Below are 27,471 nucleotides of genomic sequence, written 5' to 3' on the forward strand. Positions count from 1 at the left end.
TGTCAGAAAAATAATTCTGCTCGACGAATGGAAAATATCCCGCTTTGGGTATCCGGGTAGATTTGTTACAGCCCACCAATCGGAATAGACGTTCGCTTTGTAGTCAGGCAGACATAACAAAGTTGTCCAATCACAAAAAAATCTCAAAGGGGATTTTTGCTGTATCTTGGCTCAGGTACTTTCTTTTTCTTTTTTAAAATAATTACTGAAATGGGACTCACTTACCCGATCATAAATTAATAACAGCATTAATTAACTATTATCGGGAATTATTTTGAAATTAAAAATAGCGTGTAAAAACATGTTTAAGGGGTGTTTCGGCGCTTGCTAGCTTATGCTATCCGATAGCAACTAGCTAGGTTAGTTAGCTAGCCTCTGACGGTTAGCAGCGAGCTTAGCTAGCCATGAAGGAGAGCAGTAAACGTCAACCGTAGCCCGAGTAATGTCATTTTCTGCCACGGGGAGCCATTCTCTCACATTCTACGGCTTTTAAAGCTTTGTCATATCTGCTTGTAAGATGTCAGCTAACGTGTCGGAGTGTCGCTGTCTGTCGGCTAATGTAAAGGGTGTCTGTTAGCTAGCCTGTTAGCTCGGCAGTAACATGTTGAGCTGGGTCAGTGTGTGTGAGTGTGAGTGTGTGTGTGAGTGATGGTTAACGGCAGGCACATGACCACCGGCACTGCGGCCGCTGTAAACATGGCAGGCAGACATGACACAGGGAGCTCGGCTGTCACGGTGAAGAGAGCCGGTGTGTGGCGGGCTGCGTTCTGCCGTCCTGCCCCGCAGGAACATGCGTCCCGCTCCGGTAGTAGTAGGAAGCTATAACGGCACCGTGACAGCCGGCGTGTGTCACCACCCGGCAGCCGGCTGTCAGCGCGGAACCGGGCTGACATTGGACCTCAACAATGTTGTGAGATGTTAAGATCCAATGTTGTGCTCCGGTTGGGCTGCAGACGAGTGGGAGAGACCCTCTGTCTGTCTGTCCGACAGCAGCTACTGACAGACATGATCAACAAGCACATGTAGTGCTCCTAATGACTATTTACTAGCACATTTACTACTACAACTGAATTTACTAAGTACAAATTTGAGGTATTTGTACGTTACTTGAGTATTTTCATGTGATGCTACTTTCTACATTTCAGAGGGAAATATTGTACTTTCTACTCCACTACATTTATTTGACAGCTTTAGTTACTTTTCAGATGAAGATTTGACACAATGGATAATATAACAAGCTTTTAAAATACAACACATTGTTAAAGATGAAACCAGTGGTTTCCAACCTTTTTGTCTTTTGACGTCTTACAAAAAGCAGTGTGTAGTCAGGGTCACATTTCACATGTCTATGAGTTGTTAACAGCTCCACCAAATAGTGATTTTTCCCTCTAAACTTCTCACATGCTTTCATTTCAATAAATGTTCAAATGATCCAATATTTCAGCAAAAATCAAAGATTAGAGAAAAAGTCCAAAAACTGAAAACAGATTTGTGTATCAGAACTTTGTTTTTTCTTCTTTCCTCTCCCATTAATCATCTCACCACCCCTCAGATTTATCTGCTGACCCTTTGGAGGGGCCCGACCCCTAGGTTGGGAACCACTGGACTAAACTAGCTAACTGTATATAAAGTAGTGTAAACTAGCTCCACCTCCAGCAGCTACAACAGTAACATGCTGCTCTAACACTGATGCTTCACTATTAATAATCTAATGATGTCATATATAATAATATATCAGTCAGAGGGACCAAACCACTACTTTTACTGCAATACTTTAACTACATCAAGCTCATAATACTTATGTACTTTTACTGCAATACTTTAACTACATCAAGCTCATAATACTTATGTACTTTTACTGCAATACTTTAACTACATCAAGCTCATAATACTTATGTACTTTTACTGCAATACTTTAACTACATCAAGCTCATAATACTTATGTACTTTTACTGCAATACTTTAACTACATCAAGCTCATAATACTTATGTACTTTTACTGCAATACTTTAACTACATCAAGCTCATAATACTTATGTACTTTTACTGCAATACTTTAACTACATCAAGCTCATAATACTTATGTACTTTTACTGCAATACTTTAACTACATCAAGCTCATAATACTTATGTACTTTTACTGCAATACTTTAACTACATCAAGCTCATAATACTTATGTACTTTTACTGCAGTAGGATTTTTCATGCAGGACTTTTACTTGCAATGGAGTATTTAGAAATGTCTGTATAGGTACTTTTACTGCAGTAAAGTATCTGAGTACGTCTTCCTGCGCTGCTTCCCTGTAAGTTTCTATAAAGTTGTTAAAATCAGCTTATTATTCTACAGTCTGACTGAACCATCGTATATATTTTGTATCATCTTGTTCCAGCTCTTTTTTCATCTAAGTTAAATATTCAGGCCCAACGCTCCACGTTTTGATTGCTGCACCACTTCCTAAAACGGAAGTATTGTGTAAAACATGTTTTCACTTTGTCGTGAGTTTTTTGGGGTTGGATGATTATTTAAGAAGTAAATGTAATCTATTTAAATTAAACCTGTATCACAGAGAAGTGTGTGAAATGTGAGGAGGTCTTGGATACTTTTTGAAGACACAATATATTTAATTTATTTTCCCCTAAAAACTCCTGATGCACTCGTTCGGCGTATTTGGAAACAACAACAAAGTTTGGTAGAACATTATGAGTTTGTACTGGAGCTGATTATTTTTGCAATATTTGCAATTAATCTGTCAATTTATTTGTTTTTAAAGTTCTTTTTTGTCCGACTAAAAGACGAAACTCAAAGATATTCAGTTTATAGTGATGAAAGACTTAATAAAACAACATCTGAAGCTGGAAGTTGTTGCAGATTGTTGCTTAAAAAAATAAGATAGTTTGATTCTCAGAAGTGTTGATGAGTCGTTGTTTTTCTGCTCTACTAACAACAATGTAAAGTTTGTGTGATGTCAAAGAGAAATCTCAGCTCAAGGTCCAGTTACTGGCTATCTCTGGAGCTTTCAGTGACATCTCACAGTCTTCCTCAGATGATGGAGTCGTCATGGAGACGAGTTGTGTGAAGCACTGAAATAAGTAACTAACTGTTATGTCCGCTTGTGTCCTCAGATGGTGATACTCAGCACTGGTTAGTTGGTCCAGATGTCGGAGGACCAGCGGCACCAGCGGCCCGAAGCCTCCCGGCGGGGGGAGGGTGGGCTGGAGGCGGGGGAGGGCGACACCGAGCCCAGCATGCTGCTGCAGAAACTCAAGAGCAACATCTCGTAAGTCGACTTCTCGGTGACATTTCTAAAGAAACTCTTTATAAAAGGACGAGTTCATGATGTTTCCAGTGTTCAACCGTCAGTCAGGTGTCCATATGAACAGTGAAGGTGCAGTTCCTGAACTTTGGGGGGCGGGGTTTGCAGGGATGACTCACTGATTGGTCAAACACAGAGACCACAGCTGCTTTAACTTGTGTTCTGCTTCATTCATAAAAGAAGGAAGTACTCTAGTATCAGTTTAGGACGAGCGGAGGACATTTTTGTGACATTAAAAGTAGGGATGCATGATATTGGATTTTCTGCTGATATCCGATATGTCGATATTTCCAACTCATTGTGGCCGATGCTGATATATGCACATATTATTCTCCAGCTGGCTGAGGAGACTATTATACCTGCAGCATAGATTGTACTAAATATGATCAAGAAAGACAATATATGAAGGAAGAACTGAGGAAGACTGGAGTTCAGGAGCTCAGCATTAAACCTTTAATGAACCTGCCAAGTGGGAGCAGCAGTAGAGTTTTCATTGAGTTTATTAGACAGACAGGATTAATGTGTAGGATTTAATCTCTGGTCCACACTCTGGAGCAGAAGGTGGCGCTAATGCACCTGATACGCTGGTTGACAACCGCCGTTATAAACCAAAAAGAAGAAGTTTTTTTCCAAACAGAGTGGTACATCCTGTCAGCCGAAGTGTTTCCTATCTGTGCAGCCGTTCTAAGGAAGGAGAAGATGAAGCTGAAACATGTTGGTCTACAATAAAGTTATTCTATATACTACAAGTGCTGCCGGAGTTTTGACCTCCTTCTCTGTGCACCTTTGGAAGTCGGTGAAGTTGTGCCAGAAACCTTTACTCTGCATCTACTTCATTCTAAACAGAAATAAAACCATCAGACGCTCTCTGCATTTCTGCTTTTCCTTCATCCATCACATCCAACTCCTGCAGCAGGAAACACAAAGAACAACATGTGAATACTGTGTTTCATTTTTTTAATTCCTCATGGGTCTCATCTGCAGGATCTACCTACTTCTTCAGATGTGGTGGAAACACAAACAGGATGCACAACAGGGACTTTTAGTTCCAGGTTTAGTTCCTGAGTACCTGGAACTGTTTGTCTGCATGTTAACCTCTGTGTTCTCTGTTTGTTGCAGTAAGAGTGTTCAGACCAAAGTGGATCAGATCCTGGTAAGCACTCATTGTCCAGCTTCTAATCTCAGACGTGTGCAGGTGAAGTTCCTTCCGTCAGTGCTCAGCTGTGATCTGTTGTGTTCTGCTTTAACAGCAAGACGTTCAGCGTTTCTCCGACAACGACAAGCTGTACCTGTACCTCCAGCTGCCCTCAGGACCCAGCTCCGGAGACAAGAGGTCTGCAAGGATGCCATCCAGTAAATATTATTAATTACAGCTTAATTATAGTGTGACAGAAACACTGACTTTTACTGCGTGTGTGTGTGTGTGTGTGTGTGTGTAGCAGTGGAGACTCTAGTTCATTCAACACAGCCGACCAGCTTCACACCTGTAACTGGATCCGCAGTCACCTGGAGGAGCATTCAGACACCTGCCTGCCCAAACAGGACGTCTACGAGACATACAAGTCAGAGAACACACACACACACACACACACATTTTAGTTGTATGTGACATGTCTCCCTCACTGCTCACTGTCTCTGTGTGTGTGTGTGTGTGTGTGTGTGTGTGTGTGTGTGTGTGTGTGTGTGTGTGTGTGTGTGTGTGTGTGTGTACTCGTTGTTTTCAGACGTTACTGTGAGAACCTGCAGCATCGTCCGCTGAGCGCCGCCAACTTTGGGAAGATCATCAGAGACATTTTCCCGAACATCAAGGCGCGGCGGCTCGGCGGCAGAGGACAGTCCAAATATCCTTCCAGCTGCTGGACTGTTGCTGTTAAATATCAAAAATGTTAAATAACTGTAGTTTTATGGTTTCAGTCAGAGCTGCAACGATTAGTCGATCGACAGACTGCGACTACTTTGATCATTGAATACATGATGGTAATGGTTATTTACAGCCTTAATTTCAGTTTCAGTTTTACCTCAAACAGATTATTATGAGGTGAATATATTCTGTATTTAAAGGGTTTAGCATGTCGCTGTGATGATCTGGTTCAAGCTGGTTTGGTATGAAGGTTTCTGGTTGAATTCCATAACCTGCCCAGCTGATACGTACTGTTACAGCGGCATCAGGAGGAAGACGGTGCTCAACATGCCTCTGCTGCCCAACCTGGACCTGAAGAACGACCCGGTACACACACACACACACACACACACACACACACACACACACACACACACACACACACACACACACTGACTGAGTTTATTAAACTTAAAAAATCAGATTTGAGTCACTTCAGCGTGTAACGTGAACGTAGTCTTATTCTCGTTACATTCTTGCTGAATCCTGTTGATGTTCCTTCCTCTTCATCTTCAGGCTGAGCTGACTGAGCTGGTCCAGACGTACAAACAGGAAGTGACAGAGGCGGCATGCGAGCTGATCTGTGATTGGGCACAGAAGATCCTGAAGCGTTCGTTCGACACGGTGGTGGAGATCGCTCGCTACCTGATCCAGGAGCACATCGTCAATCCTCGCTGCAGCCAGGCCGAGCTGGTCAGCTCCGCAGCGCTTGCAGGTCTGTGAGACAGAAGCTTCAACTCCTCGTGTTTTCCCGCTCTTAGCGCCACTTCAGCTTTGGTTAAAATGACGTATCAGCCGTTACTGATTAACCTTCATTCTGTGAGAAACATGATGACGTAATGAAACTTGTCTGGCAGTTTGTGCGTCTCCACTCGACCAAAGATCCTCTGTGAGGGAAGATGCTCCACTCTGCAACACCACTGTACCATCAGAGTGTTTCTGTAGTTCCAACAACTCCAACAGAGTGAGACGTCGTCTCTCCAGAGGATCAACTGTCATTCACATCAGATCAATAATTTACACTGATCAGTAGTTTTACACCAGGAGCTTCAGGGCTCAAAGCTGCAACTGAGTGTCAGATTTAATCTACATTTCATATCTTCTGCTGCTACTAAGCAGATACATTTATTTATTTTTTATATTTATCTTTTCAGAATTATTTTCACATGTGAAGCTTTGCTGATTCCAATTTTACAAATCATGATAAGAAAAAATTAAAATCAAAATTTTAAATTACTGAAAAAACAAAAGAGCCAAATTAAAACAAAAAAAACAGGAAGGAAATATGAGACAAGTTGGATACTACACACAGTTATATATATTAAATACATTCACATACATATATACATTTACCTGTTTACCTGTATACACTCGTACACAGACGTGTGTGTTCACGTATGAATATAAGTATCAGAGCAAGTTCTCTCTGTTCCTCTCAGCCCACAGCAGTGCAACAACAACAGAAAGGATGAAGATATACTGTAGATCTAAAAATTCCTTTTAAAAACATATAAATCCCACGAGAAAAAAAAACAAAAAAAGAATGAGCGGTTAGCAGCTCAGTGCTTTAAAGTGCATTTAGAGAGAAAAGTACATGTGTCAGTTGGATGTAGACAGTGAGTGACTGATGGGGGAGTTTATAATCCATTTTACTGTCCAGAGAACATCAGGCAACATGACTGTTGGAACTGCTGGTTTGTATGGCTAACGGTTAGCCTAGCTTGCACTCCTCCACACTTTCCCCGCTTCTACACCCTGTCATGCTGCTTTCAATGTTTCCTCTCTGGTGCAGCTCCAGGCGAGGTCGTGGTCTCCTTTGGGTCCACTGGGTGCAGCAGCAGCAGCAGCAGGCCAGGATCACTCAGCTGTTTGTAGCTCCCAGCCAGTATTTCTCGTAGCAAAAATCTTTGTTACAAATGTCTGAAACAAAATGACGATTACAGACATATTTCCCCTGCACTCTACACGATGACACAGACGTAGACGTAGACGCTGCATAGTCAGAACTAGGAGAGGACGCCGCAAATGTCGGTTGCGCAGCCATCACACCCGTTCATGGAGAGAGACAGAGACAGAAAGAGAGAGAGCGAGAGAGAGATTACCACCAACAAGGACCCTTCATTTATCTTCTTGTCTTCACAAAATAACTCTTCTGTCAGCTTCCTCAGTGCAGTTTCTCCTTTGGAATGTTCTTGCTGATTAATGCTGTTACCTTGTCTTTAGAGTCTTCGCTGAAGATTATTTGAAGATTAAGACCATTTTTTAGGTCCAAGTTTGAGATGTTCAGGAGCTCATCTGTGGTGCAGCAGCTTTCTCTCATATCAGCATATAGATGTTAATAAACTCTTATTTAAAGGGCAGACTGTGGCTGATATGAACCGTCTGTTTTTGCTTTTGCTTTTTTCTGTATTTTTTTATCTCCAAGTTGAACATGTCAGTTTTCAGAAGCAGCAGTAGCTTTTTGAGTTGATTGACTCTCTATCTGCTTCAGGAGGTCCAGCCAAACCCCACAAGGTCATCAAGAAAACTCCGGTCATATCTAAAGCAGAGAGCGACGGCGCCGCTGATCAGAAGGTGATCACAGGTGTTTCTGTACAATCATTGATCACATACAGATGCTGTGTCTCTGCTGCTCACTGCTTCCTGTCGTCTTTAGAGGGAAGCCGGAGACTCGTCCTGCTCGTCTGCGTTGAAGCCGCCGTCTGGAGACAAATCAGCATCATCTGCCAAACCTTCTTCTCTGGATGCTCCGCCTCCTCCCTCCTCTTCCTCCTCCTCTTCTCTGCGTCCTGCGGTAAGTCTCCACTAGAGCTGCAACGATTTGTCGATTAATTGCCAACTATTTTGATAATCAATTCATTGTTTGAGTCACTTTTTAAGAAAATGCTCTGATTCCAGCTTCCAGGTTCTTTAGTCTCTATGACAGTAAACTGAAGATCTTTGTGTTGTGGACAAAACAAGACATTTGAGGACGTCGTCTTTGGGAAAAACTGATTCACATTTTCCACCATTTTCTGACATTTTATGGACCAAACAGCTAATCGATTAATGTAGAAGATAATCAACAGATTAATAGATCATGAAAATAATCGTTAGCTGCAGCCAATAGTCTCCACCTGTATTCACCTGCAGTGTTGCTTAGTGTTTAGCATGTTTGTTTCCACAGTTACCAATAAAATAATCAATCAATAATGTAAATGACTGTGTCTTGATGTGATGCAGGTGGAGGCCTTCATGAAGCAGTTACCCAGAATCCTCCCTCGCAGCTCCATCCCCGATAAGACGCTCTCGGTCCGATCCTCTCCGCCCTCGCTGGCGCCCAAAGATGCCTCAGGTGTCGGGGGGGCGTCGGGACCGGGAGGCCCAGCCGCCGCCGCCGCCGCCAGCGGTGGTGGGGTGAAGGTCATCGCCATGGCAACGCTGCCCCAGCAGCAGGGCGGGCCAGTCCCGGTGATGATCCTGCCTCAGGGCTGTCTGTCGTACGAGAGGGAGAAGGTCGCTCCGCCCCCGCCGCCACAGCCTGCTCCTCCACAGCAGCAGCACGCCCCCGCGGCGCCCACATCTGTGGTCCAGAAAGCTCGAGGGAACGCCAGCAAGCGCCCGCTGGAGGTGGTGACGTCAGGCGGACTGGGCATGCCCAGTAGCTCTGCCACCAACGCTCCTCCAGTAAAACGGAAACGTGGCCGACCAAGAAAACCTCGACCAGAAGACGCCCTGCCTGCTCCTCCTGCTGCTCTTCCTTCCCAGCCTCCACCTCCTGCTCCTCCCTCCCATCCCCCCATCATCACCTCCCTGACCGGCGGCGTCATCCAGAAAGCCTCTTCCTCCTCGTCTGCGTCGGCGGCACAGCCCATGCTGGAGCTGGTCATCCAGGAGCAGCCGGGGCTGGTTCTGAGTCAGCTGCCGGCGGTGTCAGAAGCGGGTCACCGGCTGGTGGAGCACCGCGGGGTGGTGGTGCAGTGCCAGCCCGGCGGGGCGCCTGAGCCGGACCGCCACGGCCGGCCGCTGCTGCTGTTCCAGAACCCCAGCTGGGAGCTGGCGGCGGCAGGGCGGACGCCGATGGTTGAGGTCATCCAGAAAGCTCCGAGACCGAGCAATAACAACAGCAGCAGCGCTCCTCCACCTGCAGCTCACCTTCATCCTCCTCTCCCTCTGCCCACGCTACACGAGGAGCGGGGGGAGGTGGAGATAACGCTGACGCCGGTGGAGCTGCACGTCAGCCCACAGCCTTCCTCCTCCACCTCTTCTTCTTCTGCAGCTCCTGCCGTCTCTTCCGTCACAACGGTGAAAAGTGAGGAGGAGGAGGAGGCGGCTGACAGCAGCACCTCCTCAAAGAGAGAGGGACACTAGCTCTTCACTCTTCTTCCTCCTTCGACCCTCCTCGTCTTTTTTATCAGCCCTCACTCAGCTTTTACCTCACCTGCAACAAAGCCCCGCCCCCTGACCTCTCCTCTTCCTTATTGGTGGAAATCCCAGATTGGCAACAGCAGAGAGCCAATCGACGAGGATAAATGAAGCCAAAACCTCGACACGCTATCCTTCCATCGGCTCCCATTGCACTTGTAAACAGACTGGAGGCTGTTAGAAACCTGCATGTGTGTCTGTGAGTCCTCTGAGGCTGAAACCTGAAATAACACCTTCCGCTCTTCCTTCCTTTCCTCCTCCCTCGCCTCCTTGTATCCTTCACCTCCAGATTTCTCATTTCCTGTCGACTCGTCTGCTGCGGCGCCTCCGCTGATTAACGCACATCAGATTCATCGGTTTATAGAAAACAAACACAGATAAAAGAGAACTTGATATAAAGGAAGGAGGGGAGATGAAAGAAAAGAGGAAGAAGGAAAGGAGACAATATTCAGAGTTGAATCAGGCCTCAGACGGAGTTCAGCCTGAAGTCGATAGATACAGTAGGTACTACGGGTCAGAGCCTTGAAAAGGTTCTTTGTACTAAATACGGAAAAATGACCTCTTGAAGCAGAGCTCGGCCTCGATCCACCTTCAGTCCAGTTCAGGAAAAAGTAGATTTGTGGATGTAATGAGAGCTGCAAACGTTGGGATCAACGGCAATAAAATAGATTATTTTCAAGCCTTGACAAGTTCAGTAACTCAACAAAAAGACGTAGAGACGAAGTGCAGCTGGAAAAACAGTTTTCACTTTGAATTTTGGATTGAATGTGAATTGAAGCTTCAGCTCTGCTGTTCTAAACAGCTTTGGTTTGTTGTGTTTTTATCAGTGTTTGTTAGTAGATGTTTCTGATCGTTCTCTGTGTGTGTGTGTGTGTGTGTGTGTGTGTGTGTGTAAGAGAGAGAAAAAGTTAAAATCTCAAAGCTCTCTTAATGACCCGTTACCCAAAAATGTTGCGTAAAATGAGCCTTTTTTCATATAAAATTTGAGATATTTTCACATTTATTTATTATTTCAGGTTATTTATCAGAAACGCCTTCTGGCCGATGGTCATATTGCATCATTTGGTCGTTGTATTAAATTTCAGTGAGTTTAATTAGTTTTTAAATAAAAACCTTTCAGTAACAAAGTCGCAGAGAAAAACATCACGTCGGGTCATCGACTGTAATTTAAAGGACAGGTTCAGATTCTAACACTCACATGCTAAATGTCCACTGGGAGAGTTGTTTCTGTACTGGAAGTGACTGAAGTTCAGCTGAAGTCAAACAGATCAAGTATCTCCGTTTATTGTCTATTTATCCCGACAACAAACCTCGACGTGACGACGAGGTCGTCTCCCTCCATCGCGGCTCAGCAAAGGAAACACAAAGAGGGAAGTTGGTGCAGGAAAGCTTGATGAATGTAAGTCAGACTGTTGAGGCTTCAGCTGAACTTTAGAACAAGGACGGTGGATTTAGTCGAAGGGATCATTTCATAGTCAGTATTGATGATTACAGACTCTCAACTTTGTGTGGACACACAGCTCGTGAGTGTTGTGTTAAGACGGTACTTTAAATACTTTACTTAAGATGTAAAGTACTTTAAATGTGTGTTGTCCCTTCTGCTGCCTGGTGACCAGTGAAGCTGGATATTATTAGAAATTTTTCAATACTAGTGCCGATAAGACACCTGAGCTCTGGCAGAGATACCAAACCGACCTGCAGGACTTCTTACTTTGAGAAATATCATCATGTTTTTCTGAAAAACCCTTTTTTCATTGAACAAAGAAGCCAAACTTCTCAAATGTCAGCCATACAGTAACTTTGACTGAATAAAATGCAGTTTTAACTGGAAACATTATGAATTAAATCCGTACTCGGTCCAAAGCACCGAGTACGGATTTAATTTGATCGGCACCAAAAAAGTATTTATGTTTGATATCCAGTCCTTTGACCACAGCGAGACCCGGCGGTGTTTTAAGACCTGATTTTTCATTTGAAATTTGAAGTTTACCCCAAGTTTTCTTGACGTGAGACGCCAAACTTATTAGCACTTATTTGGCCCAAAAATGTCCGCCCCCTCAGCAGAGCTCAGATCACATCTTCATTGACATTTGTGTCCCAGCAGCCTTTTTTTTCTCACCCGCCGTACTCTGCCTCTGATTGGCTCTGACTCTGATATTTTACCATAAACCTAACCAACAAAGGCAACGAGCACTAGCCAATCACAGGCAGGGAAGGGCGGGTCTTCGCGGAATGTGTGTGGGAAAAGAAATAACGGCGCCGGGACACAAACGTCAGTGAAGACGTGATCATTTGTGGTGACATGCAGGTCGAATCATAGCCTTCGCGGTAAAACCGGTCACAGAAACAGGAAGGAAACAGTTTGAAGTTTGTTCTTTCCTGTTAAAGAAAATGGCGTCAGCTCAGGCACAAAGAGCAAAGCACAAAGTTACCTGCCACGAAGCGCTAAAACATGTTAAAATGCAGTAAAAACAAACAAATAGGAACAATGTATTCATGAGGGATATTTGCAGAAAATTAGCTTCCGTAGCACTAAAGTTTAGCCTATATGATTAGCCTGCTAGCTTAGCTGTTGTTGTATGTTGCCATGCGCCCTTTGCACTAACACTTCAACCGCCTCTTCCTGATCACTGAAGCACTGTCTGGATCAGCAATGTGACACAAACACATCAGGTCAGAATCGGAGATATTCTCGGTTCTTCTCTGCTGCTGAACTCACCTGACTGAAGACTTTTCTCGTCTCTTCTCATCTTCAAGTCATTTTTTGGTGGCGACGCCAAGTTTCAGCTCTGAAACTCCAGCACTTCTTCTTCTTCTTTTTATCCCAAACAGATCAGAAAAAGCATTTAGACACTAAGAGTTGAGAGCAGTGATTGGAAAAGCTCTCATGAACTGAAAATAGACCAAACATGCAGTATTATGGGAAAAATCTTGTTGTGAAAGCCACAATAAAATGAAATTTACTTTTGTTATTTAGTTGTATAAACCACTTGTCAAAAAGAAAAATGTCTTTCTTTTAGTTTAATATCCAAATTTCATCCCTGTTATATTTACTCCAGTGGATCTAGATGATTTCACGCTGGAAACTTTACATTAAAACATTTTCTCTGTAATGGAAACGATAATTTAATTTTTATAATTGATAAATCTCTTCATTTTCTATTTTCCACCATTTTATATCACAGTAAACTGAAAATCTTTGGGTTGGTCTGACAGAACAAGACATCTGAAGATGTCACTGTGAGCTTTAGACCAAACAAATCTATTGATCAAAAACATACTTTAAAAAAACTATTATATTAATAGATAATGAAACCGTAACGGAAACTTGATCTTGTTTTACTGTGAACTTCTTATTCTCCCTTTTGAAACTTTTATACCATATTTTGATTATAAGTAAACTAGAGAAAATCTTTCTCTGCATCCAAACCTTTTCCCGATTTTACAACTAAGACACACGATATTAAATAAAACACTTAAGAATTACAACAAAATTAGGGCTCCAACTAACCATTATTTTTATTGTCGATCAATGTGCTGATAAGTTCTTTAAAATTATAGATTATTATTGAAAATATTTTTAAAATGTCCAAAACCCAAACATCCAGTTTACAATGATGTAAAACAGAAAAGCAGAAAATCCCGACATACGAGAACATAGAACTCGGGATTGTTTGGTGTTTTTGCTTTAAAAAAACTCAAAATTGTTTCCAATTAATTTTCTATTGATCTACTAATTGATTAATCAACCAATCATTGCAGCTCTAAATAAAATATACTATGAATTTTAGTTGTATTTAATCAGGACATCAGTTTTAATTCCTGACCTCCTGTGTCAACCAGGAGGAAGGATGATAAACCTCCCAAACTCTTCTTCTTCTTCTGTGGTTTCTGGTGTGTTCAGGAGGAAGTAAAAGGGCTGTGACCCTCCGTCATCACAGAAATGTCACATTGCTGATGTTTGTACTTCACCTCTGCCAAACTGCCTCTCGCTCCGAGTGAGGGCGTCTTCTTCATCGTTGGTGCTACAAACCGCAGGGCCGTCGCCGCCGTCGCCGTCGGCCCGCGCTGTTTTCCATCCTGTAATCGCAGATTTGTATAAAAAACATTTTTGTCGACGCTCATATCGAGGTGTGATCACTCTGAATGCAGCTGAGTGTGTTTCTGAGTGTGTTGTTGTCTCCCTCCGTCCTGTGACAACGAGCTTCAGGTCGGTTAAAGTGACGCTGTGACATTTTTTGACTGTTAAAATCATTCATGTTGCATGATGGGAGAGTTAAGCTTTAGCACTCGCCATGAAGCGAGTGCAGCTGAGCTTATACGCTCGCTGCTGCAGCACTCCCCAATATTTCTAATTAAATGAGCACTAATGATGCTAATATGTTGTTTTTAATCACTAAAGTGAATAATATGTACAATCTTGCCACTCAATAGAAAAAACGCTTCAACTAAAATGTCTCGGCCTCCCTTTAACCGCTGAGTCTCGGCCCTTTTCAGACAGAACTGAAACAAATGAAAAGTTGCACTGTTAAAAAGTTAAAACAAGAGAAAGTCCTTGTATGTTATGAATTTATTGTTATATGCATTGAGAAAATACATCAAGTATTTATGAGTGATGTAACCTTCTGCTTTACGCTTGCACTCGGCTGGAGAATTTTTATCTCAAGAATTTGGTCAGAATAATAATCCTAGTTTGAATTGTTGAGTTGAGAGCTTAGCAGTATGAATAAAGAGGAAAAACATTCTGTTATATTAAAGTTGCAGTAACTGGAGCGATCTGGAGAGATTTAAACTACACAGACAGTTGAAAGCAACATTTCATTTGATGGACGACGTCTACAGCAGCAGGAAGCTGAACCACGTCTGAATGAATCAGTGTAAATCAAACAAACTAGTTTATCTGACGTGAGGTGTCACATGACTTGAATCTGGAGACTTTAGACTCGACAAAATTATAAAAGACCTTCAGCTCAACTTTGACTTAAAACTTGTCTTGACTCGTGACTTTGTGTGCAGCCAATAAACAGTTAATGTTCCTGACAACAGATACTTTGAATCAGTCCAACAGCAGCCAGTTATGTTGCAGAGCAGGACGGAAAATTGCATTCAACAAAGTACAGAACCTGGACTTCACTTGGGACTTGTCCTGACTCAGGACTTAATGTAGGACTTGTTGGTCGACTCAGGACTTAATGTAGGACTCGTTGGTCGACTCAGGACTTAATGTAGGACTCGTTGGTCGACTCAGGACTTAATGTAGGACTCGTTGGTCGACTCAGGACTTAATGTAGGACTCGTTGGTCGACTCAGGACTTAATGTAGGACTCATTAGTCTTGACTCAGGACTTAATGTAGGACTCATTGGTCTTGACTCAGGACTTAATGTAGGACTCATTAGTCTTGACTCAGGTCTTAATGTAGGACTCGTTGGTCGACTCAGGACTTAATGTAGGACTCGTTGGTCGACTCAGGACTTAATGTAGGACTCGTTGGTTGACTCAGGACTTAATGTAGGACTCGGTCGACTCAGGACTTAATGTAGGACTCGTTGGTCGACTCAGGACTTAATGTAGGACTCGTTGGTCTTGACTCAGGACTTAATCTAGGACTTGTTAGTCCTGACTCAGGACTTAATGTAGGACTCGTTGGTCGACTCAGGACTTAATGTAGGACTCGTTGGTCGACTCAGGACTTAATGTAGGACTCGTTTGTCGACTCAAGACTTAATGTAGGACTCGTTGGTCTTGACTCAGGACTTAATCTAGGACTTGTTAGTCCTGACTCAGGACTTAATGTAGGACTCGTTGGTCGACTCAGGACTTAATGTAGGACTCGTTGGTCGACTCAGGACTTAATGTAGGACTCGTTGGTCGACTCAGGACTTAATGTAGGACTTGTTAGTCCTGACTCAGGACTTAATGTAGGACTCGTTGGTCGACTCAGGACTTAATGTAGGACTCGTTGGTCTTGACTCAGGACTTAATCTAGGACTTGTTAGTCCTGACTCAGGACTTAATCTAGGACTCGTTAGTCCTGACTCAGGACTTAATGTAGGACTTGTTGGTCGACTCAGGACTTAATGTAGGACTCGTTGGTCGACTCAGGACTTAATGTAGGACTCGTTGGTCGACTCAGGACTTAATGTAGGACTTGTTGGTCTTGATGTGGGACTTGATTCAAGATTTGTTGGATTTGACTTGGAACTTGTTATTAACTTGGGACTTTTTGTGGGACTCGTTAGTCTTGACTCAGGACTTAATGTAGGACTCGTTGGTCGACTCAGGACTTAATGTAGGACTCGTTGGTCGACTCAGGACTTAATGTAGGACTTGTTAGTCCTGACTCAGGACTTAATGTAGGACTCGTTAGTCTTGACTCGAGACTGTCTTGATGAGACTTTTTTGTCTTGACTTGGGACATAATTTGGAACTTGTTTTTCTTGAGGTTTGACACCCAGCCCAGCGACCTTGAAGTTGACATTGATGTAGGTCTTGTTAGTCTTGACTCAGGAAATGACTCGTGACTAGTTGGTCTGGACTTGGGTCAGGTGACACTGAACATGGTCTTCCTTTGAAGCATGCTGAGGCATCAATGCTTCCTGTTTCCTGAACGTCTAAAGTAATGAACCTGAAGCAGTTTTTTTACTAAGGCCTAAAATGGCTAGAAGTGTATCTTTAACTTCCTGACAGTTTATCAGTTCAAACACCCGTAAAACCTGTTAGAATAGCAAAGCTTTTACCAAGGAATTACAGGGAGCTGGTCCACTGGTCCACTGGTCTGTTGAGGTCTGTTGAGGTCTGATGAGGAGCAGTGTGTATCTTAGACCGGATATCAAAGTGAAATGTTGCTTTTAGCGTCTTGTGAATCTACAGTCGAGGTAAAAGGTTCAGAGTGAAAACAAAGCAGCTGTTTTCCCTTTGCAGGACCTGCTGGGTTGAACTGGGCAAACTGGAAATATGAAATAACTTTGTAAAAGATCTGGACATGAAAGGATGTGAACGAGATCTAAAAGGAACTCAAGAAAGGATTCAGTGCACGTCAGAGGAAGTCAAAGTTTTGACCAGTTTGATCCACTAACTGGGCTAACTGGATATTTTCTGCAGTAACTGTGGGTTTGTTAAAGGACTTGAAGTTCAGCAGCTTTTTGTAATCTTCATCTAGAAGGAGTTTGAGAAAAGGTTAAAGGGATGTCACAGGTGGCATGAAACCCCAGTTTGGTTATTAAACTGGGCGGACTGGAAATTCCTTCAAAAACTATGTAAATGTTTGGAAGGAGCCTGAAAGATGAGCAGACTGCTGAAGTCAAGATCCAAAATAAATTTGAGAAGCAGTTCGTTGATGGTAGCTAATTGGCTTGTGTAGGGACACTGGACATGTGGAGTCTCCTACAGAAATATCTAGAAGCCTGGAAAAATCTTGAAATTCAGGAGCACTTGTAAAGTTAGCCTCTATAAGGAGTTTGAGGAATGATTTAGAAGAAGTTGTGATGGCAAGAAGCTCCAGTGGCTCAATTTGGCCTTTTAACTGGAGCAACTGGAGCAGTTGGACTCTGTAGAGTTTCCTTCGAGATCTGTGTGAACATTTGGAAGAAGCCTGGAAGTCGAGATTCAAAAGGAGTCAGGGAAGTTGTCCATGGCAGGTCAGTAATGGGACTTTGGTCTGCAAACTGGACTTTTGCAAAGTTCTAAATATCCAGATGTTTAGCGGAACTCTGAAAGATCAGATCTAAAGGGAGTTTCAGAAATGGTTTAGAGCAACTCAAAGAAGACAAGAAGCTCCAGTTCGACTCAAAAGTTTCCTTCTGAATCTCAGTGAAGATTACTGGCAGCGCTCTGGAAGTCAAAGATCCAAATAGAAACCAGAATATGGTTCATGAGGAGTCACTGATGGGCAGATAAGTGATAAATAAATAAATAGGTTCATTGGACGTGTTGAGTTTCTTGCAGAAACTGTAAGAAGTTTGGAAGTTCATCAGTTCTGTGAAAGTCATGTTCTAAAGGGAATTTGAGGAATGGTTTAGTTCAAGTCGGCCCCAGTTTGGCTCTATTTGGCCCTTTAACTGGACCGACTGGGCCAGCTGGAGATTTCTTTAAATTCCGTGTGAACATTTGGAAGAAGGTTGGAAGATCAGCAGCAGTTTGGAAGTCAGGATCCAAAAGAAAAACAAAGGAATGGTTCATGTGAAGTCAGAAGTTGTTGAGCTTAGTGGGTTAACTGGATATGTGGAGTCCCTGCAGAAGGTTTGTAAAAACTTGAATAAACTCTGAGATCCAGAAGGGGTTTGAGAAATGGTTTATAAGAAGCCAAGAAGCCCCAGTTTGGCCCTTCAACTGGACACAACCCCAGTTTAACTGGACATGTTTCCTGTTTCCTTTATTGGTATAAATGTTTGGAAGAAGCCTGGGAGATCGGCAGAACTGTGGAGGCAAGTATGTAAAAGGAGTCTGAGAAATGGTTCAGTTAGGTCCAGTTTGGCCCACTTCTCAGGCTAACTGGGATAACTGGATATGTGGAGCTCCCTGCAGAAGCTGTGTAAAAAGTCTGGAGGCCTAGTTGGACTGTGGAAGTAAAGTTCTAAAAGACGTTCGACAAAGCCAGTGAAGACAAGAAAACACCAGTTTGGCCCAGTTTGGCCCAGTTTGGCCCTGCATTAGGAACCTGACTTTGAGGGTTGAGGTGGTTGTGGGAATCTTTTCACTGTGGAGCCGTGTTGCTCAAAAAAACAAAACCAGAAACGGGTCAGATAATCAAAGATAAAAGGATCGGGATTCGGGTAGCGGTGCGTCGACCTTAAAGGATCAGACTCAATGACATAACGTCCTCTGATGTCACTTCCTGTACTGGATCCATCTGCGGTGTGTGAAACTGCTGCGAGCATCCCTTTTAACTTCAGCATATTGTTGCTAAATTAATTGTCGTACCTTCATCTGATGTCATTTCACTGTGATCTAAAGATGTCCAACATTAATATGATTTATTGAAGTTAAATGATGCTCAAAGCCTTTTAAACTGCTTGTTCACACACGACTCATCACAGACTTTTAAACTCAAACTGTTAACCGCATTAAAAGCTTTTAGACGGCACACAGGTAAACAGGAAGTGTGTCTGATGATTTTCAGCATATTGAAGCCTTTGTTCTTCAGTGATTTGGCTCGTTTGAAGTCACGTCAGAGTCGTCACAGTCGAATTAATCAAGATGTTTTCAAACAGCTCGATTCATGTGACTGACGAGTCTCACGTGACCTCTGAATGACCCAGAAGAGCTTAAAATACCTGAACTCACAACCAATCAGAAGAGAATAAAGCAAGAAATTCACTTTCCTTTGATTTGATTTATTTTGAAGAAACAAAGAAATTTATTGAACTTATTCTCGCTGCAACACAAAGAAAAGTGTTTAAATTCTTAAAAGAAAGAAAGAAAAAAGGATTTGATGAACTTGTGATGACGTCTTTATGATTGAAGGTGAATCGAAGGTTCAGGTGACGAGATGACGAGACGTTTGTACGACTGAGCTGATCCTGGTCAAACACTGCAGTTAATGTGATGATGATGATGATGATGATGATGATGATGATGGTTCACTCCCAGTTTAAACTGAAAGTAGCTCTGTTTGCTTGTCAGAAACCCACTCAGGAGGTTCCAGGATTTATTTTTCCTGTTTCCAGCTCAGTTTAAGACATTTGAAATCCTAAAAATACAGAGAAATGTGAATTTGTGTTGATATTAAAGAGAAACGTTCAGACTTTTTGCCCTGAGTGGAGCCTTCCAGGCGCTGCTACCTCTCAGACTCAGGAACTCTGGGTAATGAAGTCCTCCACAGACTCTGAGCAGGATTCTGACATCAAACAGCAACATTTAGAGCTTCATGCTGCCATTTTCTGTTCTTTCTGTACAAATAAGAGAATCACAATCAAGTTGTTTTTGCCATCAATGTTTTTACTAAATCTATAAAATGCTTATTGTTAATTTATCTTCTGTTTTGTTTGTTCTTGTTGTTGTCTGTCTTTGCTATTTCATGCGATTGTACAGCTTGTTGATGTGCAGATTTTATTATTATTGTTGTTATTGTTGTTTAAAGTATCTTTGCTTTGTGGAAGATGCTTCCGGCTTCCTGCATGGTTTTCCTGTGAATGTTTGTCTGTTTTTGTATTTTATTAACTTTAAAATTTTGGAGAAAAAGTTTGTTTTTCTTTTCCTGTAACTTGCTGGCTTGTGTTTATTTTTGCACTTTATTCTTTATATGATAAAAAAAGAAATATTGAAGGTGGGAAGTCGACGTCGGTCCAACTGTGAAACAAACAAAAAAAAATGAACCTGTTTGGTTTAGAAACCACAATAATCAGTGAAATGCACCTTTACGTTACCTGTGTGAGCTGCTGCCCCCCCCCCCCCCCCCCCCCCCCCCCCCCGCTTTGTTTGTTTGTGTGTTTGTTTGTTTGTTTGTTCTGAAGAGAAACAGGAGGGAGGAGAGAAGCCAGACCACTAATGTGAATCTATTTTCCTACGCTGACTGACTGGAATAAAAGACGTGACGTTCACTGGCAGAAACAGACTCCAACACTTTCTGCTGCTTCGCTTCATTTACTCTCACTTTTCTCTCCTGTTTATTTGCTTTTATTGTTATTTCATTTCATCTTTACTTCCATTTCCTTTTCTGCATATTTTCTACTTTTCCTTTATTTATTTCACATTCTTCAGTTTCTTTCCTTTCTTTTATTTCCTCCTTCTTTCTCTCCTTTTCCTCCTTTACGTCCTTTCTCCTTTTTCTATTCCTTTCCTTCTGTCGCTTCCTTTCCTTTACTTCCTTTCTCTTTGTTTCTTGTCTCTTCCTTTCTTCTCATTTCTCTTCTCTTTCCTGTCGTCTTCTCTCTTTTCATCGGGTTTTAGTTGAGACAGATGGAGAGCAGAGTGGGAGGACAGGCTGAATGTTTTGGTCCAAACGGAAACAGAACCAAAACCAGCTGCTTCATCAAGCTGACCGGAACAACACCGGAAATGATGACATCACGTCTTCAACATAAAAGCTGTTTTACAAAATGCGAAATAATATTAGCACACAGATGAGACTAAAAGGATAAAATGTTTATAGGACAATAAAATAAGTCAAAAGCAGATAAAAAGTAAAGTTAAGACTTTATTCATCGTGGACACACAGTGCTGCTGCTGTACAGTACAAATAATCCAACAGTTTACACATTATACTTCCTGTAAACATGGTGGTAAACAACAGTAAATACATCTTTATTACTAAACATCAATAAAAACTCAAAGTGTCAAACACTGAAGAGTCTCATCTGCTGCACTGGTTCATTAAAAGCAAACAGATGTTTCTTTAGTTTGGACTTCCAGATGTGAGCAGCTGAAAGCAGCTCCACCAGGTTTAACCTCAGGAACTAGAAGAAGACCAGAAGCAGCTGAGCTGAAAGCTCTGGAAGCTTCAAGAGAAGATCAGAGATGTGATGTGACCTTCAAACGGAAACTGTCCAAATACTGAGGTTCAAAAACATCAAAAAACCGCAAATTACCTTCATCACGTCATTTTTAGTGCTGCGACTGATGACGATCTGTCAGCTTCATTATTGTTATTTATGCTTTTATTGTGTAAATTCGTACCGGATGTGTAGTCCTGTTGAGTTCCTGCTGCTTTGACGGATGTTGCGTCACTGCTGCTTTAAAGCAGGCCGAGCCGAGCTGAACCAGGCCACAAACCCCGGACAAATGGATCGTTTCACAGCCTGAAAACCAGCACCGAGACCCGGACTGAAACTCTGGATCCAACCCGTAAAGTCCCGGGACGAAAACCGGATTAAACCCCGAGTGTGGAGACGTTGAAACCGGAGTGAAGCCGCCTCAGTCACCGGGTAGGTGTCCTCCTCCTCCGGGCGTGTTTGTGTTTCTGCCTGTTTTTCTGTGATTTTCTCGGTTCAGCTCGCCGGTAACCGTGTGAGGAGTCCCCGGACTGCAGGCCTGCTGCTGCCCGGCTCTGCTCCTCCTTCCTCCGGGTGTTTTCATCCGGAGGGAGCGGCTCTGCTGCCGCCTGCGGTACCTTCGAAATACTCCAGAATATATCCGAAATACTCCAAAATACATCTGAAATACTCCAGAATATATCCGAAATACTCCAAAATACATCTGAAATACTCCAAAATATATCTCAAATACTCCAGAATATATCTCAAATACTCCAGAATACCTCTGAAATACTCCAGAATATATCCGAAGTACTCCAAAATATATCTGAAATACTCCAGAATATATCTGAAATACTCCAAAAAACCTCCAAAATACTCTAAAATACATCTGAAATAGTCCAAAATATATCTGAAATACTCCAAAAATCTTAAAAATACTCCAGAATATCTCTGAAATACCTCCAGAATACTCCAAAACATTCCAAAATACCCCATATCGCCATATTACTCCAATATACTCCAAAACACCCTCAGAGTTCTCCATAATGCTCTATAATACCTCCAAATATATCTGAAATACCTCTAAAAGAATTGGTTTTATATTCAACCAAACTTTTGTACTTTTCTGTCTTCTTCCTGTTTAAACTTGTGTGTTTTCAGAGTATTTGAGGGATTTTATCAGCTGTTGTTTCGGTCTGATGTTTCCTGCAGGAATATAAACGCTGCTTCTGAACATTTTACTGTTTTTATCTCGTTTATTTCAACTGCAAAGTCTCTATAATTTACCTGCAGCCACTTGTGGCTTGTACATTTACTGAAGTTCTGTATTTAAGTACAGTTTTGAGGTACTTGTACTTTACTTGAGTATTTCCATGTGATGCTACTTTCTACATTTCAGAGGGAAATATTGTACTTTCTACTCCACTACATTTATTTGACAGCTTTAGTTACTTTTCAGATGAAGATTTGACACAATGGATAATATAACAAGCTTTTAAAATACAACACATTGTTAAAGATGAAACCAGTGGTTTCCAACCTTTTTGTCTTTTGACGTCTTACAAAAAGCAGTGTGTAGTCGGGGTCACATTTCACATGTCTATGAGTTGTTAACAGCTCCACCAAATAGTGATTTTTCCCTCTAAACTTCTCACATGCTTTCATTTCAATAAATGTTCAAATGATCCAATATTTCAGCAAAAATCAAAGATTAGAGAAAAAGTCCAAAAACTGAAAACAGATTTGTGTATCAGAACTTTGTTTTTTCTTCTTTCCTCTCCCATTAATCATCTCACCACCCCTCAGATTTATCTGCTGACCCTTTGGAGGGGCCCGACCCCTAGGTTGGGAACCACTGGACTAAACTAGCTAACTGTATATAAAGTAGTGTAAACTAGCTCCACCTCCAGCAGCTACAACAGTAACATGCTGCTCTAACACTGATGCTTCACTATTAATAATCTAATGATGTCATATATAATAATATATCAGTCAGAGGGACCAAACCACTACTTTTACTGCAATACTTTAACTACATCAAGCTCATAATACTTATGTACTTTTACTGCAATACTTTAACTACATCAAGCTCATAATACTTATGTACTTTTACTGCAATACTTTAACTACATCAAGCTCATAATACTTATGTACTTTTACTGCAATACTTTAACTACATCAAGCTCATAATACTTATGTACTTCTACTTTTTTTAATGTATATTTTGCTTCCTGTATGTACAGAGATATTAGACATAAACACTTGTTCACTTGTTAACAGTGGTACTTGGTACTTGTTAACAGTGTGATGTTTACTGACAGTCAGGATTTCAGAGGTACGGAGGCCTTTGAGGGACTTTCAGGTGGGATTTTTCACATTTTATTATTCAGTTAATGGTGTCTCTGTGCAAAACTCAGGTGAAGAAATACAAAATAATTCACTTATTTATGTTTTGTTCACTTAAAATAAGTCACATTTAAGTATACAGAGTTAAAAATACTTACAGTAAATCTGTATTTACTGTAAGTATTTAATGATTGTTATAGTGTAAACTCCTCGGTGTCAGTCTCATTAACATGAGAGCAGAGAATTCATTCATTTAAGTGACAGCAGAATCTTTCATCATTTAGATTTTGTGGCAGAACTTTAAACTTTACACAAAAACACGTCACTCAGTGTCTTAAAATCATTTTAATAGTAAAAAGTTAAAACACTTGAAATAATCAAAGTGACTGAACGTGTGTGTGTGTGTGTGTGTGTGTGTGTGTGTGTGTGTCAACTGTGATGTTGTGATAATAAACTTCACACTTTGAACTGCACACGTCACTGCTTCCATCTGTTTGTAGTGACGCTGCGTTCAAACCAGCTGAGCCTCTGATTCAATACGTTCACAGCAATATTTACTGAAACTTTCTTTATTATTATATAATAATAATAATAATAATAGTTGGCAACTAATTGAATAATCAACAAATTGTTGCTGCTGTAATTCAAAGTATTTTTTAAAAATGCAGTCCAGACTGTTACAGTGTACTGCAATACCCAGAATCCATTGCTAAAGCTGACGGTGGAGTTGAAGCTCTGATAACGGATCAGTTGTGTGCCGATGCAGTAAAAACATGATGTTCTATAAAACCTTTCACTTAAAAGAAGTCAAACATTCTGTTTTAATGTCTGAACCCAAAGAAACTTCAATCTGTTTGTAACCAAACAGGAACAACAGAGAAACTTTCTATCAGAGCTGAAATCTGAAGCCTGTCTTCACTTCCTCATTGTACCAAAACAAATCAACCCGAGAGGTCAAACTTCCTGTAAATCAGGTGACAACACCGTCGTTTCCACGGAGACACAGGATGAAAACAAGGAAACTCTGTCAGTACAACACCTTTCGTACATGTCAGTGTGATTTCAAAGTTCAAAGTTCAAATAGATTTAAAAGGAAATACACATTTGATAAACAGATAAGAGACAATGACGGACACAATAGACAAATAAAATAAAGTAAAACATTAATCACAGGTCTGAAGGTGACTTTTATATTTTTATTTCTCTTCAACATGATCAAAAAAAACTGCCCAAAACACCAACGTGGTTACTAACAGCTGTTAGCTTCATCGCTGACAGTTAGCTTCATCGCTGACAGTTAGCTTCATCTCTGACAGTTAGCTTCATCGCTGACAGTTAGCTTCATCGCTAACAGTTAGCTTCATCTCTGACAGTTAGCTTCATCTCTGACAGTTAGCTTAATCACTGACAGTTAGCTTCATCACTGACAGTTAGCTTCATCTCTGACAGTTAGCTTAATCACTGACAGTTAGCTTCATCACTGACAGTTAGCTTCATCTCTGACAGTTAGCTTCATCTCTGACAGTTAGCTTCATCTCTGACAGTTAGCTTCATCGCTGACAGTTAGCTTCATCTCTGACAGTTAGCTTCATCACTGACAGTTAGCTTCATCTCTGACAGTTAGCTTCATCACTGACAGTTAGCTTCATCGCTGACATTAGCTTCATCGCTGACAGTTAGCTTCATCGCTGACATTAGCTTCATCGCTGACATTAGCTTCATCGCTGACATTAGCTTCATCACTGACAGTAAGCTTCATCGCTGACAGTTAGCTTCATCGCTGACAGTTAGCTTCATCGCTAACATTTAGCTTCATCACTGACAGTTAGCTTCATCGCTGACATTTAGCTTCATCGCTGACATTTAGCTTCATCGCTAACATTTAGCTTCATAGCTAACATTTAGCTTCATCACTGACAGTTAGCTTCATCGCTGACATTTAGCTTCATAGCTAACATTTAGCTTCATAGCTAACATTTAGCTTCATAGCTAACATTTAGCTTCATCGCTGACATTTATATTGTTTTTGTTTTTGTTTGTAAATAAACAAACTGCAGCAAAATAAAATCTCTTCATGTTCACACAACGACCTTCTTTCAGATTTTTCTTGTCAGACGTGTTTTGTGTTTCAGTGTCATCGCAGCTTCACACTTCCTCTGCTGTGTGTGTGAGTGTGAGATGCTCTGATGATGATGTCATGTTGCAGTTGTTGACTGTGATTTGAACTAGAGCCCAGAAAACACACACACACACACACACACACACACACACACACACACACACACACACAGAGCAGTGAATGAGCTCCGTTCAGTTTCTTATTGATCGATCGATCAGATTCAGTTTGTATTGAATCAGACTGTTTTATTCTTGTTCAGTTTTTACAAACGTCACCTGCAGGAGCTTCAGACGTGTTTTTATTGATTGATAATGAATCAGTGAGATTAAAGGAGAGTCGTAACCTGGATACCACACACAGCCAATCAGCAGTGAGCAGGTCAAAGGTCAGCAGTGATGTGGCATCACACTTTAAAACACAAAGTTCATACATGTGACTGTGATGAAGACAGAATACATGACGCACAATAATACAACATGTAAACAACCTCCAGAGACAAACAAACAAACAAATCAGCAAAACAAACAATATAAAAGCGACGTGAAGGTGTTTCATCACGTCAGCGTGTTCTGCTCGTTTCCAGCTGTGTTATTAACTTCATCTCATCACACTGTGTCAGTTACAGACTGGACCCTGATTGGTCCAAACTAGTTGTGATGTCACAAATCCTGCTCGTAGTCCCGCCCCTTTCAAATCAGACTTTCAGCTCAGAGAAACAAACTTCAATTCAAACTTAGTTTTAACTTTTTAAGAAGAAAATTTAGGAATAAAACTTTCTGAATACTGACGAACATCCGACACACACACACACACACACTGTCTCTATAGCAACAACATTGAGGAGATGTGTGTGTGTGTGTGTGTGTAGCAGGTGTTCCTCACAAATCATAACGTAAAATATTAAACTTCATGATGCAGATTTGTTTTAAGGTTAATAGTCTCCAGCAGACTGTGTGTGTGTGTGTGTGTGTGTGTGTGTGTGTGTGTGTGTGTGTGTGTGTGTGTGTGTGTGTGTGTGTGTGTGTGTGTGTGTGTGTGTGTGTGTTACCGCTGTGTGTGTGTGTGTGTGTGTGTTACCGCTGTGTGTGTGTGTGTTACCGCTGTATGTGTGTGTGTGTGTGTGTGTGTTACCGCTGTGTGTGTGTGTGTGTTACCGCTGTGTGTGTGTGTGTGTGTGTGTGTGTGTGTGTGTGTGTGTGTTACCGCTGTGTGTGTGTGTTACCGCTGTATGTGTGTGTGTGTGTGTGTGTGTGTTACCGCTGTGTGTGTGTGTTACCGCTGTATGTGTGTGTGTGTGTGTGTGTGTTACCGCTGTGTGTGTGTGTGTGTGTGTGTGTGTGTGTGTGTGTGTGTGTGTGTTACCGCTGTGTGTGTGTGTGTGTGTGTGTTACCGCTGTGTGTGTGTGTGTTACCGCTGTATGTGTGTGTGTGTGTGTGTGTGTTACCGCTGTGTGTGTGTGTGTGTTACCGCTGTGTGTGTGTGTGTGTGTGTGTGTGTGTGTGTGTGTGTGTGTGTGTGTGTTACCGCTGTGTGTGTGTGTTACCGCTGTATGTGTGTGTGTGTGTGTGTGTGTGTTACCGCTGTGTGTGTGTGTTACCGCTGTATGTGTGTGTGTGTGTGTGTGTGTTACCGCTGTGTGTGTGTGTGTGTGTGTGTGTGTGTCGCCCACGCCTCAACGCTCCAGAAAGCTCACATCTGGAAACCATCACACACACACACACACACGATGACATCATGCTCCTCTCCACATGCTTGTCAGCTGTAGGCGCTGATGATGATGATGATGATGATGATGATGATGTCATCAGGAGGTTTTCTGGTGATGTCACTCCGATCAGAGTTTCAGATGAAGAATCAGATTTTAGGCTGAAACTAGTTTATTATTATTATTATTATTATTATTAATCTGAATATTAAAACATAATCAGCTGGAGACTCAAACACATTTATAAAGCTGTGAGTGTGTGTTATTGT

General features: G+C 41.8%; 2 protein-coding genes across 4 annotated transcripts in view; both read left to right on the plus strand.

Annotated features, from left to right (window-relative positions):
* Positions 1 to 69: 69 nt before the first annotated feature.
* rfx5 (regulatory factor X, 5) lies at positions 70 to 20,178 on the plus strand. 3 transcript variants are annotated; one of them, XR_010931701.1, is made up of 12 exons: positions 70 to 175; positions 3,124 to 3,278; positions 4,434 to 4,467; positions 4,565 to 4,647; positions 4,754 to 4,876; positions 5,039 to 5,155; positions 5,463 to 5,541; positions 5,731 to 5,929; positions 7,706 to 7,788; positions 7,871 to 8,008; positions 8,437 to 14,677; positions 14,734 to 20,178. XR_010931701.1 is itself a non-coding variant. In XM_067612900.1 (11 exons), exons 2-11 carry the CDS (start codon positions 3,157 to 3,159, stop codon positions 9,562 to 9,564), a joined length of 2,106 nt encoding a protein of 701 aa, XP_067469001.1. In that variant the 5' UTR covers positions 70 to 175; positions 3,124 to 3,156; the 3' UTR covers positions 9,565 to 20,178. The 3 variants fall into 3 exon arrangements, 2 of the variants coding, with proteins under 2 accessions (XP_067469001.1, XP_067469002.1); XM_067612900.1 differs by having other exon boundaries at positions 8,437 to 20,178; XM_067612901.1 differs by having other exon boundaries at positions 4,757 to 4,876; positions 8,437 to 20,178.
* Positions 20,179 to 21,298: 1,120 nt separating this feature from the next.
* The window catches only part of LOC137198883 (phosphatidylinositol 4-kinase beta-like), a 29,783-nt gene continuing 23,610 nt past the window's right edge, over positions 21,299 to 27,471 (plus strand). The window contains exon 1 of the mRNA XM_067612887.1: positions 21,299 to 21,481. The gene's annotated coding sequence lies outside the window, so the exon portion shown is untranslated. The remainder of the gene's footprint in view (positions 21,482 to 27,471) is intronic.

This window comes from Thunnus thynnus, chromosome 15 (assembly GCF_963924715.1).
Source record: "Thunnus thynnus chromosome 15, fThuThy2.1, whole genome shotgun sequence".
Classification (NCBI taxonomy): domain Eukaryota; kingdom Metazoa; phylum Chordata; class Actinopteri; order Scombriformes; family Scombridae; genus Thunnus; species Thunnus thynnus.

Bases quoted from the DNA above. Each gene is read 5' to 3' on its own strand.
- rfx5 (XM_067612900.1), top strand. From the start codon at position 3,157: ATGTCGGAGGACCAGCGGCACCAGCGGCCCGAAGCCTCCCGGCGGGGG. The intron at 4,468-4,564 runs GTAAGCACTCAT...CTGCTTTAACAG, and splicing joins CCAAAGTGGATCAGATCCTG to CAAGACGTTCAGCGTTTCTC. The intron at 8,009-8,436 runs GTAAGTCTCCAC...GATGTGATGCAG, and splicing joins CCTCTTCTCTGCGTCCTGCG to GTGGAGGCCTTCATGAAGCA.